Source organism: Dipteris shenzhenensis, chromosome 6 (genome assembly GCF_047967505.1).
Source record: "Dipteris shenzhenensis isolate YYH24624 ecotype China chromosome 6, Dip_SZ_1.0, whole genome shotgun sequence".
In the NCBI taxonomy this organism is placed as follows: Eukaryota; Viridiplantae; Streptophyta; class Polypodiopsida; order Gleicheniales; family Dipteridaceae; genus Dipteris; species Dipteris shenzhenensis.
In genome coordinates this window covers 9,930,004-9,947,504 of record NC_141601.1, presented here as the reverse complement: position 1 = coordinate 9,947,504, position 17,501 = coordinate 9,930,004, and the positions used below count along the sequence as shown (strand labels likewise).

The 17,501-nt window shown below is 48.4% G+C and overlaps 2 protein-coding genes across 6 annotated transcripts in view; both read left to right on the top strand.

The window, feature by feature from the left end:
- Positions 1-17,501, top strand: part of LOC147900757 (uncharacterized) — an 88,029-nt gene that overhangs the window by 37,779 nt on the left and 32,749 nt on the right. The gene's annotated exons all lie outside the window — the stretch shown is intronic.
- On the top strand, positions 9,284-10,540 carry LOC147900758 (uncharacterized). The gene is made up of 3 exons (XM_087376348.1): positions 9,284-9,346; positions 9,528-9,758; positions 9,929-10,540. Exons 1-3 carry the CDS (start codon positions 9,291-9,293, stop codon positions 10,461-10,463), a joined length of 822 nt encoding a protein of 273 aa, XP_087232474.1. The 5' UTR covers positions 9,284-9,290; the 3' UTR covers positions 10,464-10,540.

Below are 17,501 nucleotides of genomic sequence, written 5' to 3'. Positions count from 1 at the left end.
TAATAGCACATGCTTTGGTTGTTGATGGCCATGACATGCACACCTGGCTCTTGGATTCAAGTGCCTCTTTTCATGTTACTCCTCATAGGGAGTGGTTTACTTCCTACACAGGTACTCATGGAGTTGTTCATCTTGGGAACAACTATGCATGTCAGATTGCAGGGATTGGCAGTATACAGATAGTATTTCCTGATGGACGGTCATTTATGCTTGATGGTGTTCGCCATGTGCCGCAAATCAAGAAAAATTTGATTAGCACTGGCTTATTGGATGACAGTGGTTACCACACCACATTTGGGGATTCCAAATGGGTGATTACTGATGGCCAGACTGTAGTGGCTGAGGGTTTTAAGAGTGATACCTTGTACCCTCTTTATGTTTCCAGTGTGGGTAATCATGTTGTTGCCATAACCGAGCTGCCAAAGGTTTCATTGTGGCATAGCCGGTTGGGACACATGTCTGTTAAAGGAATGCAAGAACTGTCACGTTTGGGTTATCTGCCGCCTCTCTCTTTTTCAGATTTGCCTACTTGTGATCATTGTATTTTTGGCAAGCACTCTGTCACTCCTCATAAGAGGAGAACTCCCCAGAATAGAGCACCACTTGATCTAGTGCACACTGATTTGTGTGAGATGCCACAGCTATCACTAGGGGGTGCAAAATATTTTATTACTTTCATTGATGATGCCACACGTAAGGTGTGGGTCTATTTCTTGAAGCATAAGGGAGATGCCTTAGATGCTTTCAAGAAGTTTGTTGCTCAGGTTGAGAATCGGACAGGACGCAGGCTGAAATGCCTCAGGTCCGATAATGGGGGTGAGTATTTATCACATGCTTTTGTGCAGTTTTGCCAAGCTAAGGGCATCAAACAGGAACTCACAGCCCCTCATAATGCATCTCAAAATGGTGCAAGTGAGCGTATGAATCGAACTATTCAGGAGAAGGTTCGATGTATGCTGTCTTATGCTGCATTACCCCATGGCTTTTGGGCAGAAGCCGTGCAAACAGCAGTTCACATTATTAACAGGTCGCCAAACAAGGCTTTGGAGTTGAAAGTGCCAGAAGAGGTGTGGTCTGGCAAGCCACCTTCATATAAGCACTTACGTGTATTTGGCTGCGAGTGCTTTGCTCATGTACGCAAAGAACTACGCACCAAACTGGATCCAAAGTCTATCAGATGCATCTTTATGGGTTATGGTGACGAAGGTGAAATGGGGTATAGGTTATGGGATCCCGTTAAACGGAAGATTATACGCAGCAATGATGTCATCTTTAAAGAAGATAGTGTACACAAGGAACCCGTGCAACCTGTGGAATACAGGAGGGTTATTTATGATGATGTTGGACAGCAAAGAATGCCCATTTATATGCAGCAGCAGGCTGCTGCAGATCACCCTGTTCAAGAGGGTATACAGGCTGAAAATCAGCCAGATAATTTTGCCAATGATGCACCACTGGATGTGCCAACCGATGGGGCTGTAGAACAGCCAGATATGGTGGTACAGCCACCCGTCATGCATGAAGAACAGGCTGGACAGCAGCCTAATCCGGAACATTTTGTTAGGAGGAGCACCCGTGCACAACGGCCTCCTGCCAGGTTTGTTCCAGGAGCCAATAATGTGGCTGATTTTATCATGCTGACAGATTGTGGTGAGCCTTCCAGCTTCAAGGAAGCTATGGGAAGAACAGAGAAAAAGAAGTGGGAGAAAGCCATGCAGTCAGAAATGGACTCCCTACTTCAGAATGATACATGGGACTTGGTGCAGTTACCTGCAGGCAGAAAGGTTTTGCCATGCAAGTGGGTTCACAAAGTCAAAGTGGATTCAAATGCTTTACCTCGGTATAAGGCCAGATTGGTTGCCAAGGGATTTAAGCAGGAAAAGGGCATTGACTTTGATGAGATCTTTTCCCCTGTAGTCAAGATGACTACTTTGAGACCAGTGTTAGCTCTTGTTGCTCATGACAACATGGATTTATGTCAGATGGATGTGAAGACAGCCTTTCTTCACGGAGATCTCCATGATGAGATCTATATGAGTCAGCCAGAGGGATATGCTGTTAAAGGGAAAGAGCAGCTTGTGTGTAAGCTCAAGAGGAGCTTGTATGGACTCAAGCAGGCGCCAAGGGAATGGTACAAGAAATTTGATGCCTTCATGCAGTCCCAAGGGTATCATAGGTGTGAGACCGATCATTGCTTGTACACCAAACGGGCAAAGGATGGCAGTTTGATGCTACTCATTCTATATGTGGATGACATGCTTATTGCCAGTAAATCTCAGCATGAGATTAGTGCTTTGAAGAAACAACTGCATAAGTCTTTTGACATGAAAGACTTGGGTGATGCAAATCATATTCTTGGCATGCGCATTACTCGTGACAGGTCCAAGGGACTTTTGTTTCTGTCACAGAAAGAGTACATTGACAAAGTACTGCAGCGCTTTAAAATGGAGGGGGGGAAGTCTATTAGTACCCCGTTGCCTCCACATTTAAAACTCAGCAGTAAGGACAGCCCCAGATCAGATGATGATAAGGCTGAAATGGCCAAGGTTCCGTATGCATCTGCAGTTGGATCTTTGATGTATGCCATGGTTGCCACTCGTCCGGATATTGCTTTTGCGGTGGGAGTCATCAGCAGGTACATGGCAAATCCAGGCAAGCGGCACTGGGAAGCAGTGAAAGGTGTCTTGAGGTATCTCAAAGGTACCAAAGACTTGTGCATATGCTATCGTAGGCAGGATGCATTGGTGCATGGTTTTACAGATTCAGACTATGCAGGGAATGCAGATAACCGGAAGCCTACTACCGGTTATATTTTCACATTTGCAGGAGGTGCTATATCATGGGTGTCTCGGTTGCAGAAATGCGTTGCACTGTCAATCACAGAAGCTGAATATGTTGCAGCCACTGAGGCCTGCAAGGAAGCAATATGGCTTACTCGGCTGGTGGGAGATTTGGGCATTACAGGAGATATGCCAGTTTTGCATTGTGATAGTCAGAGTGCTATCATGTTGGCAAAGAATCCGGTCTTTCATCAGAAGACCAAGCACATTGAAGTGAAATATCATTTCATCAGGGAGGTACTGGAAGACAAGTGACTTGAGCTTGTGAAAGTGCATACTGATGATAATCTTGCAGATTTGCTCACTAAGAGCTTGCCTACAGAGCGGTTTGCACATTGCCGCCACATCATGGGATTAGGATGAGACCATTCTTATTTTATGGTCTTGTATACAGTAACTGTATATTGCTGTAATTTTTATTCTTTTCTCCCCTTTAGGCACATTGGCCTTTAGGTGGGAGGTTGTTGGGGTAAAGGCACATTGCCAACCCTTCATTAAAAGATAGGACACCTATGACTGTCTTAAGACAGTCATAGGGTAAACCTAATCCTAATAAAACACAACTGAGTTTGTGGTGTGGCTCATCATTTTCACACCCGCATTTTGAGTGTCTCTCTCTCTCACTCTCTTCCTCTTGCTCTCATTCCCCCTTCAGGGCCCTTCAGTCAGGAGGAGCAGAGGCAGCCGGAGTCCGGTCCAGAGTTAGCTGGCGGTTGGACTGAGGTCAGAAGGAAAAGAGGAAAGAACAAGAAGATTTTCGATAAAGGCAAGGAGGCAGAGGTTACCCAACCTGCAGTAGCACCTCAGAGACCTGACAGGCAGCTGCCCCAGGGTCCTGGGAGAGCTTCTTCTTCGACGGTAGCCCGCCCTCCACAGCCTCAGGTCCCCCTCTCTTCCGCTCCCCAGCCCCTTTCCACTCAGTCCCAGCCCCTTCCCCAGTCGCACCCCCCTCTTCCCGACCCGCAGCTTCAGCCCCCGCCTCTTCCTCTTCAGTCTCCTCCTCCTCCTCAGCCCCAGTCCCAGGTGCAGCCCCATCCCCCCCCCGCCTCTCTCAGCTCTCCTGCAGTGTCAGCTGTACCGATGGTTCCTCAGCCGAGGGCAGCCCCCACTCCCCCTCCACTCCCCCCGCTAGTCGCCTCCATGGAGTCTGAGTTGCCTACCCCCCAGCCACCTCTCCCTTCCCCTCCACAGGCAGGACACCCTGAATCTACACCACCATTGGAGCAGGCTTCCCTGTCCGCTAGCCCCTCAGTTGCAGACTCTGGTGGGGCTCAGCTTCAGGAGAGAGAGCTTCCTCGCGACTTTTACAGATCTGGCCCCTGGGACTACTTGGATGTGGCCGACCTTGGGACCTTCCCTACTTGTCTCGACATCAGTATCTTCCTGCTCCGCAAAGGGGCGGATGGGAAGATCGCAGCCTTGGCCCCGAGGGATGGCCCTAGCTTTGCTTTCACGTTCCTCAGCGACGGCACCGAGACTAGGATAGACGACTCGGTCTGGGAGGCTCTCAGAGAGCAGACGCACGCTCAGGTTTGCTCCTGGATAGGCCCGTCCAGTGGGCAGCTTCTCGAGACTCAGTGGTCCGAGGGTGACGTGCGCCTGCGGTGGCGTTGCGCCGCCAAACGCTTCAGATTTTATTTTTGGGTTTCAAGTGGATCCCGCAGGGACAGACAGCTAGATATCTCGGCTTTCAGGTCGGCTTGGATATCACGCCAGCTCAGCAATTTCTCTCGGTGCTAGATTCCATTCGACGGAAGCTGGCTTTCTGGAGCACTGCTAAGCTCTCCCTTGCAGGTCGTGCTCTAGTAGTCAACCAGGTCCTCCTAGCCACGGCTTGGTATGTGGCTTCCTGTTGGCGTTTCTCGAGATCCAGCATGGCACAGCTTAGGAGGTTGGTTCGGAACTTCCTGTGGTCCGGGGGGGTTGCTTGGCAGACATTCATTCTTCCGCAGGCTGAGGGTGGCCTGGGGGGCATCGATCCAGAGCTTCAGAGTCAGGCCCTGCTGGGCAAGCTAGTTATCCGCGGTTTGACCCCAGGGGGGCAAACGTGGAAGATGTTACTTCAGCAGGGGGTCGGTTCTTGTGTCCCGCGCCGAGGTGGAGAGTGGCTACCGTCCCTCAGGTGGATCTTCACTTCCGCCCCGCTCACTCAGCCCCGCTCCCCACTCGTTCGTAGCCTCCTCATGGTTTGGAGGCGGCTCCGCCTCAGTCTCATACAGTCCCCTCCTAGCTGTCAGGAGGAGATCGATCGCCAGCCGCTTATCTGGAGCGATCAGGTCAGAGATGCCGAGGGCCTTCAGCTGGGGGAGAGATCACACATCAGGTGGGACGGCTGGATGCGGGGGCCAGCCCGGTCCCTTCGAGTTTGGAGGGACACGTACAGACATTTGGAGACCGCTGATCTTGCAGATGCAGCTGGAGGTGCCCGTGGAGCTCAGGCGAGACGTCCGGAGATAGACGGAGCGATTCCAGCTGATTGGTTGGTTCCACCCGAGTTTCAGATCCTCATGCCTGGTGATGACCGTTGGCTGGGACAGTTCACCCCCCGTGGCATCCCACTGGTGGTTGCAGGTCGGATGGACGACTCCTCTATTTCCTTCTTCGCGGTTATGAGGGACGGCCGACTCAGGAGAGAGGATGTGCTCATCGACCCCCTACTCCCATGGCAGAGGGTTCGGGTCGTAGGCCTCGTGGGGAAGGTTTGGCGGACCGATCCTAGTATAGAGCAGGATCAGCTGCAGCTTTGGCGACTCTGGCTCTGGGAGGCGCGGGCCTTGTCAGAGCTTGATTGGGACCCAGGAGAGTGGAGATGGCCAGAGATTGTGACAGCCGACCTCTTTCTTTGCCTACAGCACGACATTGGGCAGGCGAGTTCTCGGGAGGATGCAGAGCCGCCCCCCCCCACCCAGCGGCCCAGTTGGTATGCTCAGGGTATCTCCAGGTTATTTTTGCAGGCCTTCTGGAAGGCCTTGTGGGAGAGCTGGCGGCCGTGGAAGATCTCCTACTTCCTGTGGCTTCTCGCCCACAAAGGTCTTCCAGTGGGGAGCTGGTTGCGGCAGATAGGTCAGGACGGACGTTGTCAGATCTGTCATGAGGACGAGGAGTCACCAAAACATTGCCTATGGAGCTGCACTCGCACCCAGGAAGTGTGGAGGTGGACCTTCGGGATCCTTACTCGCACAGCACCGGAGCTAGGTTTGATCACTTGGGGCGCGTTCTGTTGGTGCAGCACCGCACCTGGTTTTCATCACTTGTTCGAGGCATGTCAGCAGGACCCTACATTCCTTATCACACAGGGGACGTGGGGGCCGCTCGAGAGCATTCCGCCGCACCTGACAAAGGCTGGCACAGGATCTCAGGAGAGGCAGCCAGTCTGGGAGATTATTAGCAGCATCGCAGGATGGCACATTTGGACCTCGCGCTGTGCGCAGATCGTCGGTGGCACATCCTTATCGACTGCCCAGATCATGACTGACATCTGGAGTGAGATTATACACACCCTCAGAGGCCAGTGGGACCAGATACAGGGAGACTCCCGGGCCGGCCGGGAGAAGCGGAGACGTTTCCTCCGGGTTTGGGACACACAGGGTCTCTTCTTTGAGCATACTTCGCAGGGCCTTTAGTGGCGCTACTCACCACCTCTCTGGCTGTTCATTCACACTCGCCTGATCCCTCCGTGAGAGAGAGCTTTACTTTTTTGTTACCTTTTGGGCTGCGTCCATAGTCACATGAAAACGCGTTTCGTCCTGTCGAAACAGGACGAAACGTTTCGTGCCGAAACGTTTCGAAACAATTCGAAACGCTCCCAACGAAACGCGTGTTTCGCCCAAATCTCAAAATGGCGATTTCGCCCGTTTTTTTGTTTCTGCCCTTCGCGAATCGATTGCGATCCTCCCGCCTGAATTTGTTGCTAGTCCGCAGCCCGCTTCTGCTCCCTATGCTACCTACGGTGAGCGCTCACGTGAGCTTGTAGCTCGTGACGCTGCTCCATTCGGCGTTGACCTGCAGCCCAGCACTGCCGCTGCTCCTTTGACTTGCAGGCTGCTTGCAAGGCTCAAGCTAGCTGCTGCTAGCTACCACTATCACAAGGCCTGCAATTGACTCCCACGCTCTGACGCCATCAACGATCTACAAGCTGCAATCGAGATTCATCATTCGACTCCTACCGGTGACCGTCCACGCCTAGGGCCTGCAGCCTGCTGCCATCGACAGTCCTGCCCACCATCCCCTTTGTTGCTGCTGTTTTTTGGTTCTGCTCAAGGAGCAGCACCTGGATCAAGGAGCAACAGCCCAATTTGCCCCAATTCTCTGTTTCTTCCCAAATTTCAAGGCCTTCTCCATCATGCCTCCTCGCAAGTCTCCCACTCAGCGTGATGTTTGGCAAGATTCAGTTCTCATTAGCAAATATGGTACTTCTGGCACAAAATGTGTGGTTTGCAAGTATTGTGGGGAAACAATTCGAGGAGCATCAAACCGGGTGAAGGCACATTACATTTGGGAGAGAGCTCAAGGAACACATGGCTGCACTCATGTTCCAGAAGGTATTTTTTTGGCCCATGGTGGATTGCCATCAAAGTTTGAAGAGGTCCGGTCATTGCTCCTTCTACCTTTGCCTTCGGAGATAATTGATGGGAAGGTGCAAGAAGCCAAGGAAAGTGAAGCGCTGAAAAGAGGGGCCTCTACTTCAACAAGAACCTCAGTTCAAGTGTCTTCTCAAAGTAATACTGGGGCTTCTTCCCAAGTTCATATCACCCCGGAGTCTTCTAACATTGGTGAGTCTTTACCCAATGTCAATGCAGATGAAGCTCCCTCGAATGTTGTGGCTTCTCCACATTCATCAAGCTTTGTTAGTGTTGCTGTGGGTCATGAGAGGATCCCAACATCCTCCCATATTCATCTCAAGGCTGCAACAACAAGAAAGAGGGGAAGAGACCTGCCAAGGCGCCAAATCACCCTTGATGCTAGCTTTGCTCCAAAGTTGAAGCAAGAGGCTCAAATAGCTGAGCATCGTTTCTTCTATCAATGCAACCTTGCTTTCAACATAGCTCGATGTCCAGCATACCAAAAGTTCCATCGTGCACTTGTGGCAGCAGCCGCAGCAGGAGCTACAGGTCTACAACCAGCAAATTGTGAGTCCTTGAGAACTACACACTTGACAAACCAAGTGAGGCAGATTCAAGAGGAGCTTGTGGGTTTGAGAGCTTGTTGGGAGCGATATGGTTGTAGCATCGTGTCAGATGGATGGAGTGACACTGTAAGTTATAAGTACAACCCTTCACTCTTGACTCTTGAGTCTTTGGTAAGATTTGTGGTGGCTGATTTTAGTATTAACAACAAATGTATGATTTACTTATGGATCTTGATTCTTGTGACTTGGCAATGTGGCCAGCGGCGGCGCCACATGATAAATATCTTGGTCTCATCTTGTGCTGGCACTACATTACTTCGTGTAGTTGATGCCTCCACCCCTGGCTTGAGTATCACTGGGGAATGGATTTATGGACACATTAAAAATGCCATTGAGGAGGTTGGGCCAGAAAATGTGGTCCAAATTATTACTGACAATGGCTCCAATTGTGCCAAGATGGGAGAATTGGTTGAGAGAGATTATAAAAGCATTGTTTGGACTCCATGTGCTTCTCACTCGATGGACTTGATGATGGAGGACATTGCCAAGTTGGATTGGGTGCAATCTACTCTTAATAAAGCAAGCCAAATCATCAAGTTCATAACAAGAAAGAGCATTGCATTAGCTCTTTTCAGAGCAGTATGCAAGTATGATCTTGTGAAGCCATCTAAGACAAGATTTGGCTATCTCTTTCTTGTTCTTCAAAGGTAAGTCAACATCCTTTTTTAGCTAGCAATTGAGAGTTAATTTCAATTTTCAATTCTTAATACTTATGTATTCAAATTTTGATTCTTAACTTGTCCTAAACTTGTAGGATGACACAAACGAAAGATGCGCTTAGGCGTCTCGTTTGTAGTGAAGAGTGGGAAGCTTGGAGAGGAAGCCGCAAAGCAGAGGCATGTACAATCACTTCATACATCTTGGACAGTATGTTTTGGGAAGAAGTTGCAGCCATAAAGGCTGCCATTGCACCTTTGTACTTCATTTTAAGATTATTTGACCATGAGGGAAGTACAATGAGTCATCTTTATCACTACATGCAAAAGCTTAAAGAGAGTATGCTCAATTGTAGATCTCTCTCAAGTCATAGGTATGCAAACTCTTTAGTGATTCTATCATGACTCATGAGCTACTACATAGAATTTAGAGAATGTTTATTTATACATAGTATTGAAATTTAATATATTGCAATTTACAGGGCGGATGATCTTCGTGCCATATGGACAAAAAGATGGAACTGGTTTCATAAACCAATCCATATTGTTTCCTACATGGTGCATCCATTGTACAAGCAGGAAAGTTATTGGTCCGATATTGTTCTTATGAATGGATGGACATCCTATGTGGATACAGTTATCCCCTCTGAAGAGCAAGGAATGTGAGTACTAACTTCTAAGTATCTTGATTCTTAATTCTAGACTCTAGTATATTGTACGATCAATTAGCTTTTACTTGCAACCTCTTTTGACTCTGGCATGCATGCCTTTAAAGTCTACTTCATGAATCATTATCCTAATTCCTATCTAACACTAAAGCAATGTCCATGACTCAACTTATAGGATTGAAAGAGAGTCTGTCCTCTATGTTCATGACCGTAGCCAATTCAGGCGAGATGTGGCTATGAGTCTAGAGCAAAGGAAATTTGCTGTATCATGGTGGGAGATAAATGGGCGACTTACTCCCACTTTGCAAAGATTAGCTCTTCGAGTTTTATCACAGGATTGTACTAGTGGATCAGCTGAGCGCATATGGAGCATATGTGCGGACATCCATACTAAGAAAAGAAATAGGTAATCCAACTTATAAGTTATGAATGGTTGGATGCATTTCTTGAGTCTTGAGTCTTCTCCAATTTTACGAATCATGACTACTTAGAATCTAGATTCTAGATGCATTTTCAATCTTGTTTTAGTTCAAAATATTTACGTTTTATGTGATGTAATCATGTATCATGTTACAGATTGAGCACATCACAGCTTGATAGGTTGGTCTATGTAAATGCCAACCTTCGTCTCTTGGAGCGGTTCAAAGACAAAGAAAGTACCAGTGGGGCTGAAGGGGCTGAAGTGTTACATTGGAAGGTGAAAGAGGTTGATCCTGAAGTTCTAAGAAAGCTTGAGCAAGGCTTGGCTCGAGGGGAGAATATTGATATATCATTCATCCAAAGGCGCAGCGATGAGGATATAGCATATGATTTCCTTCGAGAGGATGAGGCACGCTTTCGACGTGTCACACGTTCGCAATCAAGGGTTATTGCACAAGCATCTACTAGTGCACCACCCTTGATTGCAAGCATTGGCACTTCATCTTCACCACGCTGTTATAGACGCCGACGAGATCGTGGTCGTACCCTTGCTACTAGTGGTCATAGTAGTGATTCCTTTGAGGAGATGGTAGCAAGGGTAGAGGAGGAAGAGAGTTCCGATGGCACAGAATCCACAGATGAAGATGCAGATAGTGATAGTGAACTTGGTAGAGAGAGTAGTGAGCACTGAGTAGTTTCAAATTATGATTTGTTATCACTCATGCTACTCATTTTTGGAACTTTGAAGTTTGAGCTTACAACTCGTCACTTTGGGAACTTATTATTTCATATGTCTATTTTGGGAACTTATATTTACTTGACATTTTGGAAAGTAATGACTCATATATCTAGATTCAAATTTCAATGAATCAATGATGTTCATATCTCTAGAGTCTAGATGCTAGAATCCAATGTCCAATGTCAATATGCTTTTAAGTTTTGACTCCATAAATATTAATTGGTCTAAATTTGAAACTTGAGAAAGGAGACTTGAATTCTGATTCCTGAATGTGTTTGTGTTTTGGATTACCTAGAGGCTAGACACTGGGTGTCTTGACTAAGGACTTGTCACTTGACACTTGTATTTCTCTTTGTTCACTCTAAACTTGAATATAACATGTCTTATCTGCCCCTATCCTTGTATATATCAAGTATCATTTCGAAACCTATCCGTTTCGTCCGATGATTCGAAACGAAACGAAACAAAACCTGTCGAAACCTCGAAACAACGAAACGGACGAAACGTTTCTTGTGACTATGGCTGCGTCCGATTTGTGAACGCAGCCCGTCAGTTGCAATGCTGACCTCATGTATCTTGTTTTCGAAGTAATATAATTAGCACTGTTTTTTCGGCCAAAAAAAGAAAAAAAAAATCATGTTCTTCTTCTCAACTAGCCCTGCTTCAGAGGCCGTAACTGTATTTGCAAACTCTTGCTGGATGCCCTTCTCGACAGAAAACCCTCAAATGCTTGTGAATGAAAATCACCACCCTTATCAGCTCTAAGGTTTTCCATGGTGAATGAACCTGCTGAAATCATCGACCAACAACAGGAAGTACAAAGAACCCTCAAGGCTTGGGGTCATCATGGGTCCACAGAGAGCTGTATGAACCATCTCAAGGGATCTAGAAGCCCGCCTCATAGCCTACTTCGGAAAGACCTCTCAATATTGCTTCCCTCATAAACATGAATTGTAGTGTCTGTGCTTGCTGCCCACATCTGGTCGGGCAGCTTGCCATAGCGTATCTACCAAACGTGAAGTGCCACAGGTCACCTTGAGGGGCTCCAATGATAGAAGAAGGTGCTGTTAACTTGTAAATGCCATTGTCCATCGAACCAGTCACCTGGCAGTTGCTTTGTCCCTGACCTTGACATACCCTACATCGAACAGGACAGTTGTGCCAAGTTTGCATGTCTCATGAACTAACAATGAATTAAACCGAAGAGATGGAACAAACAATATCTGAGAGGAGTGCTTCCCGCCTCTGGTGTTAGGAATAATCTCGAGGTTGCTCTCATCACAAACCTTGATGGTTGAATTGTCACCTAGTTAAATGTCACCCTCGGTGATCATGAAGTTTTGAATCTTGATGGGAATGGGCACATTTGGAGAGGCAAGAATCTAGGTCCTGGAATCTTTTGCCTGAATGGCGACCCCCTCTCCAATGGGAGATGTGAGAGAGTCAAGAAATCCAAGATGAACAAAAGCTAGAGTAATAGCTAGAGACGAGGGACCTGGTGCCGTTGTTGGATGTCCTCTACGGGCACTTCCTCCAGTAGTGACCTTTCTAGCCGCAGTGATTGTAGGTGCACTCCGCCTTGAGGGCTTCCTTCTCTGCATCAGTCTTTTTGTCTGAAGAGGTGTGTCTACTTGGGTTCTATCTTTTATTTTGCGGGGCTGTCAAAGCCTCCAAGCTCCTGTCTTGCGAAGGGCTCTGAAAGCGCTCCTCCTAGTCGAGCACCATAGGTACCAACCCCTCCCAGGTGAGTATTCATCCTCCCATTGGTGATCGAAGATGAATAAAACACTGAATATTGGGAAGAGAGATGGGTCGGCAAAGTAATGGCCATGTCCTCTGATGAAATCTTCTTTCTGCATGAAGGATCTCTTGCTGAATCTCTTGGAGCTTGATGCGTTACCGCATGGTAGCTAACCTCGTAGGATCCAACATGCTCATTTGGACCCCAAGAGAGACTCTCTTCATTGGAGAAGTTTTGTTGTACAGGGATGCCAAGTGTCCCATTGGTGATGCCAAGTATTCATCCTCCCATTGGTGATCAAAGATGAATAAAACGCTGAATATTGGGAAGAGAGATGGGTCGGCAAAGTAATGGCCATGTCCTCTGATGAAATCTCCTTTTGGCGTGAAGGATCTCTTGCTGAAGCTCTTGGAGCTTGATGTGTTCCCGCATGGTAGCTAACCTCGTAGGATCCAACATTCTCATTTGGACCTCAAGAGAGGCTTTCTTCATTGGATCAGTTTTGTTGTATAGGGACGTCAAATCCCTTTGCCAACGTCATGTGCTTAACATGACTTGATGATATGAGGAGTGCAATTCAAGAAAATAAAGCTGAGCCAGATTCTCACCATCCTTCTGCTCCAGGATCCCATGTTTGCAGTGAATCTGGCCTTGGAACCTCCACCAGGATGAAGTCCATGAGATCGTAGGACTGCAATACCAACTCTGTCATAACTCTCCACACACCCGTAATTATTGCCATTGAATTGCTAGTGCATTAAGGTGGGTAACATTGGGATCTCAACCCTTCTTCTCAGCCATCTCAGCCAAGGTTGCCATTATGGAAAGGAGAGATACATCTGAAAAGGGAGGGTAGGTGGTAAAGATAGTAGAGAAGGGGAATGAGGGAAGAAGAATGAAAGAAGGTTGGAAAAAGTTGAAGAAGAGGCTGTTCTGCCTTGCTGCCTACAGCATCTTCACATCCTTGCTGTCCAGGCCTTGAAAACATGTTCTCCACCAACTGAAACCCCCTGGAACTAGTAACACCTTGCTCCTGCACACCCTGATAGTCCACACCTCTGAAATCATCACTTCAAACAGCTCTGAACAGCAGTGAAAACCTCCGCACAGTTTGCTGGCTCCAATTGCTCTGCAGGTCTCAGATCTTTGAGCCTTGCAGCTCTGATACCATGTGATAGTGCAGCAGAATGGAGACAGCAATGGAGAGCACAACCACAGCAAACTGAAATGCAAAATGGAGATGCTGTAGCAAGGCTTAGGAAAGACACTCTCAATTGCTGGGTAAAAACCTCTAAGACAAGATGATAAAAGAGGGTAGGGTGCGACTATATAGAGCCTCTCACCCCCTCCAGTCGGCCTGCGTATGCAGCTGACCTGGACTGACCTGCAGGGTTGATGTTTGGCACCCATCCTGGTCCTAATCTAGGCGCACACAGGGCGGCCCATATGGGCCTCAACATGCCCCTGGGCTGAGCCATACCAGCCCTCGAATCTGCCCGTACCTCCTATTTTACCCTAGTGCAGTCCATGGCATGCGGAATCTTACCTGGAATACCTGGCCGTGGCGCATGTTCATCACCCTTCTAAACTAGCCTCGCATAGGGTGGGCACACCCACAAGGAAGTTCTCAATCATATGATACATATGCCAACTCTAATAGGTTCAACAACCATTACGTGGACTGTCCTGCAGCCCGTTTGCCCTCCTTTGTGCCCACGTAGCTTCTCCATAGCCTGCCTCTTCATAGCCGCCTCCAACATGTGAGAAGTGCAGCGGAAATGAAGTGCAGAGAGTGTGAGAGAGAGCATGCCTCACACACAAACCAAACTGAGAAGGAGAGAAAGGAGAGAAAGGCACAAGAGAACTGCAAGTAATCTTTGGAGAAAACCCCCCTACAACTCGGGGAAAAACCTCGAAACAAACAGGATGCTCCAGGGCTCAGACGGACAGCTCAACAACCACGAGAACGGGAGGCACACGGGAGGCACATAGAGTGGAAGAACTGCTCCACACCTCTGCCCTAGGACTGCTCCTGAGGTGCTACACTGGGCTGGATATCCTGCTCCACTAGGCACCACACTGAATTGATGAAATCACATGTGGGGGGGCCCCTATATATAGCCTTCCAGCCTCCGAGTCGGCCAGCAAGGGTAGGGCCGACCAGCCTGACTACATGGGCTGACCCACAGCCCTAGGGGGCCGACCCTACAGCCCTACAAATGGGGCTCCTCAGGGCCCTATATCAGGGCTGAGCCCTTGTGCAGCAGGAGAGAGAAAGGGGCTGTGGCTGCTCCAAGCTACGTGAAGGAGAGAGGATGCTGCTGCTGTTCCAGAAGAGCTGAGAGGGGGCAGATTTCTGGAGAGGAGGGGCTGGAACTGTAGAGAGAGAATGTGCTGTTGTAGAGAGAGAAAGTGCTGCTGAGGTGAGAGAATGGCTTGGGGAGAAGCTGGCTGCACCCAAGGAGCTGGAGAGGTTCTACTGCATCATCCAAAAGGAGGGAGAAGAAAAGTGATTTTCATGTGTGGAATGAAGGGGAGAGGCCTTCTTTTATAGGCTCAGCCCCCCCCTAGGCCTAGAGTGGAAGGTGGACACTTGTCCCAGATTTTTGGTGGGCTGCAGTCCCAAAGAGGACAGCCCACAACCTGCCCCAAATCTACCAGATTTGGGGCCAAACACTTGGCATGCATGCCCTGCCACTTGCCATGCATGCTGCCACATGTGTGGGACAGGTGGACTGACCTGCCAGCTAAGATTCCATGTGGCAGTCTGCCACGTGTCAGCTGCCACGTCACTCCCAAAAAACCCTAAAATTTCAAAGTTGTCAGAATTTAATTCTGATTGCACCCACAGGTTCCTAACAGCTTAGACTATCTATTGACGTACTCTAAGGTCATAATTGAGCCATACTGAGCTCATTTGTTTGTCGTCTTATCTTGTATCTCCATTACTCTTGGCATGCTGCCAGGCCCACACCCAAAGCTCAGGGAACATTCTCTTGAATGGTTCCTAGGTCGGTATGCAATCTGTGCATTTGATTGGTCCCATGTTTGGGTACTCAGGTGGGGCGTGGTTTCTAGATGTCCCTCTCAAAGAGAGGCCATCAAGGGGGTCCACCCTCAAATGCTAGACCTAGTCCCCATTGTCCGTAACTGAACAGTGGGAAAACATTCATTTCTGAATAAGCATACTATTGAAAAACAAAAAGAAATAGTACCAAGCAAGTGGATACATGTTGAAGCAGGATGACACTTAGGAGATAGACAACATCTTAGAGAGGAGAAGGGAATGCTATGATTCAAAATTTCAACTTTGTGTCCACAAGAATGAACTCACAAACCCCAAACTTAGGAGATAGACAACGGTATAATAGTATAAAAATATCTCAGAATATATTGCACAAATCTGAGCCAAACACGCTTACAAAAGTTTCACCAAAGATCCCAAAACATGCAGCACTCCGCTGCCATGGATGCTCTATGGTGAGAACAAACTCTGCTCCTATCTGTCCTTGGACTCCTTTGAGTTGCGTGCTCCTCTATGAGCTTCAATTGACCTTTCATAGTGCGAGTTCCTTGGACAACACCCTATTCCAGACATGTGCTCTCCTATTGGCTGTATGTATGCACAAGTTCTGCCCTAAGATGTAAGTGTTGCTTCCAGTCTGGACTGTGTTTGAGAACCTCTGCTGCTGTACTCCACTCCTCTGCTCTGCATAGATCCCACATTGGAGTAGGGTGGAATGCCTAGAGACTGAGCTTTTCTGCCCCCCACTACGGGGCCTTTTATGCCTCCTACCCAGTCAAGTAAAGCTGCCGACTCAGTCAGCCTTTGACCTGACCTGTCACAGACTGGGTCCTCCAGCCAACCAGTCTGCCAGGGACCACCGTCCGACTGGCTTTGTGGCTCTGCCGACCTGTTCATGCCTATATAAAGCTCTTTTCTGCAACCTTTGTGCTTGCCTCCTGCTTCAGCTCTGTTGCAGCCAACTGCACTTGCAACAGCCTAGCTTCTATTGCGCCTCCTTTGTGTGCTGTCTCTGCCAGCCTCTTCTGCAGCAGCCTACCACTATGCATAGCAGCCATACATGTGCTCCTGTCTTCCAGGCCCTGCAGGTCCTCCGTACTGTTGCTGTACTGTTTCAAAACTAGCCCTGCAGTACCAGCCATAGATTGACCCCTTTTCCGAGCTTCTTTCCACCTCTAATAGTGGACCATGTGGCAGGCCGCATGGCAGCCTACAATGTTGCCCACATGGCTGTCTTGTGGGTGGTTCCCTCCAGCTAGATCTACCCATGTGGCATCCACACCTAATGCTCACACAGTGGTCTCTTATGCCCCCCCAATCCTATCTTGGTATCCTGTCCCTGTGCTCTTCTCTTGTGGGGGCTTACAAGAGGGACACTGGACCCTGATTTCCAACAAGCAGGGAGGTCAGTATATCAGCTCATCTTGTGCTTCACCATTGGCTGCATAGAAGAGCATCAAGGAGGCGTAGGAATCCAGGGAGTGCAGGAGCACTTAGCCTGCAGGTCTTCATGAGGAAGAGAAGTGGCAAGGAGTGCCTACAAAGGCATCACTACAGCTTGCCCACTGAAGCTCTTGGTGAGCACCCAAGATGATAGAAGGTTGAAGGTATTAAGATGGGGTAGAAGACAGCTGTAGACAATCCCATCTCAACTGAGGTCCTGTGTTTCCTGTCAGCTACACCATTTTGCTGAGAAGTCCTGGCTGTAGTCAATTGTCGCTTCATTCCATGTGCTTTGCAAAAGCTGTTAAATTTAGTTGATGTAAACTCGCCTCCCTGATCTGTACGGAAAGCCTTGACCTGCCTCCCTGTTTCTTTCTCCACCTTTGCCTTCCATTCCTTAAACTTTTCAAAGGACTGAGATTTCTTGGCAATGCAGTAAACCTAAGTTAGAATGGACCAACTCTAGAGGGGCCTTAGCCCTGGATGAAGCATCCTGAGGGAACTTGTCTCGATGCTGCCTGCCCTCCAAGCAAGCTCGACAGACACCATTTTGCCTGAGATTGGCGGAAGTCCATCCACCATTTTGGTCTTCTGCATGTCGGTCCAAGTGCCATAATTCACATGCCCAAACCGTTCGTACCAGAGTTTGGACCGCCAGCCTTGATCTCCATGAATAAGTAGGGGCATTGAGTCGATACAACCCATGGTCCTGTACTCCTCTAGCAAATAAGTCAAGTCAGGAACATAAAGTACACCAGATATTACCTTCTCTTCGCCGGAG

What these genes read in the sequence shown, in the direction of transcription:
- LOC147900758 (XM_087376348.1), top strand. Translation starts at nt 9,291, where the DNA reads ATGAATGGATGGACATCCTATGTGGATACAGTTATCCCCTCTGAAGAG. An exon ending in CCCTCTGAAGAGCAAGGAAT is followed by an intron (nt 9,347 to 9,527) that starts GTGAGTACTAAC and finishes CTCAACTTATAG; the next exon opens with GATTGAAAGAGAGTCTGTCC. An exon ending in CATACTAAGAAAAGAAATAG is followed by an intron (nt 9,759 to 9,928) that starts GTAATCCAACTT and finishes ATCATGTTACAG; the next exon opens with ATTGAGCACATCACAGCTTG.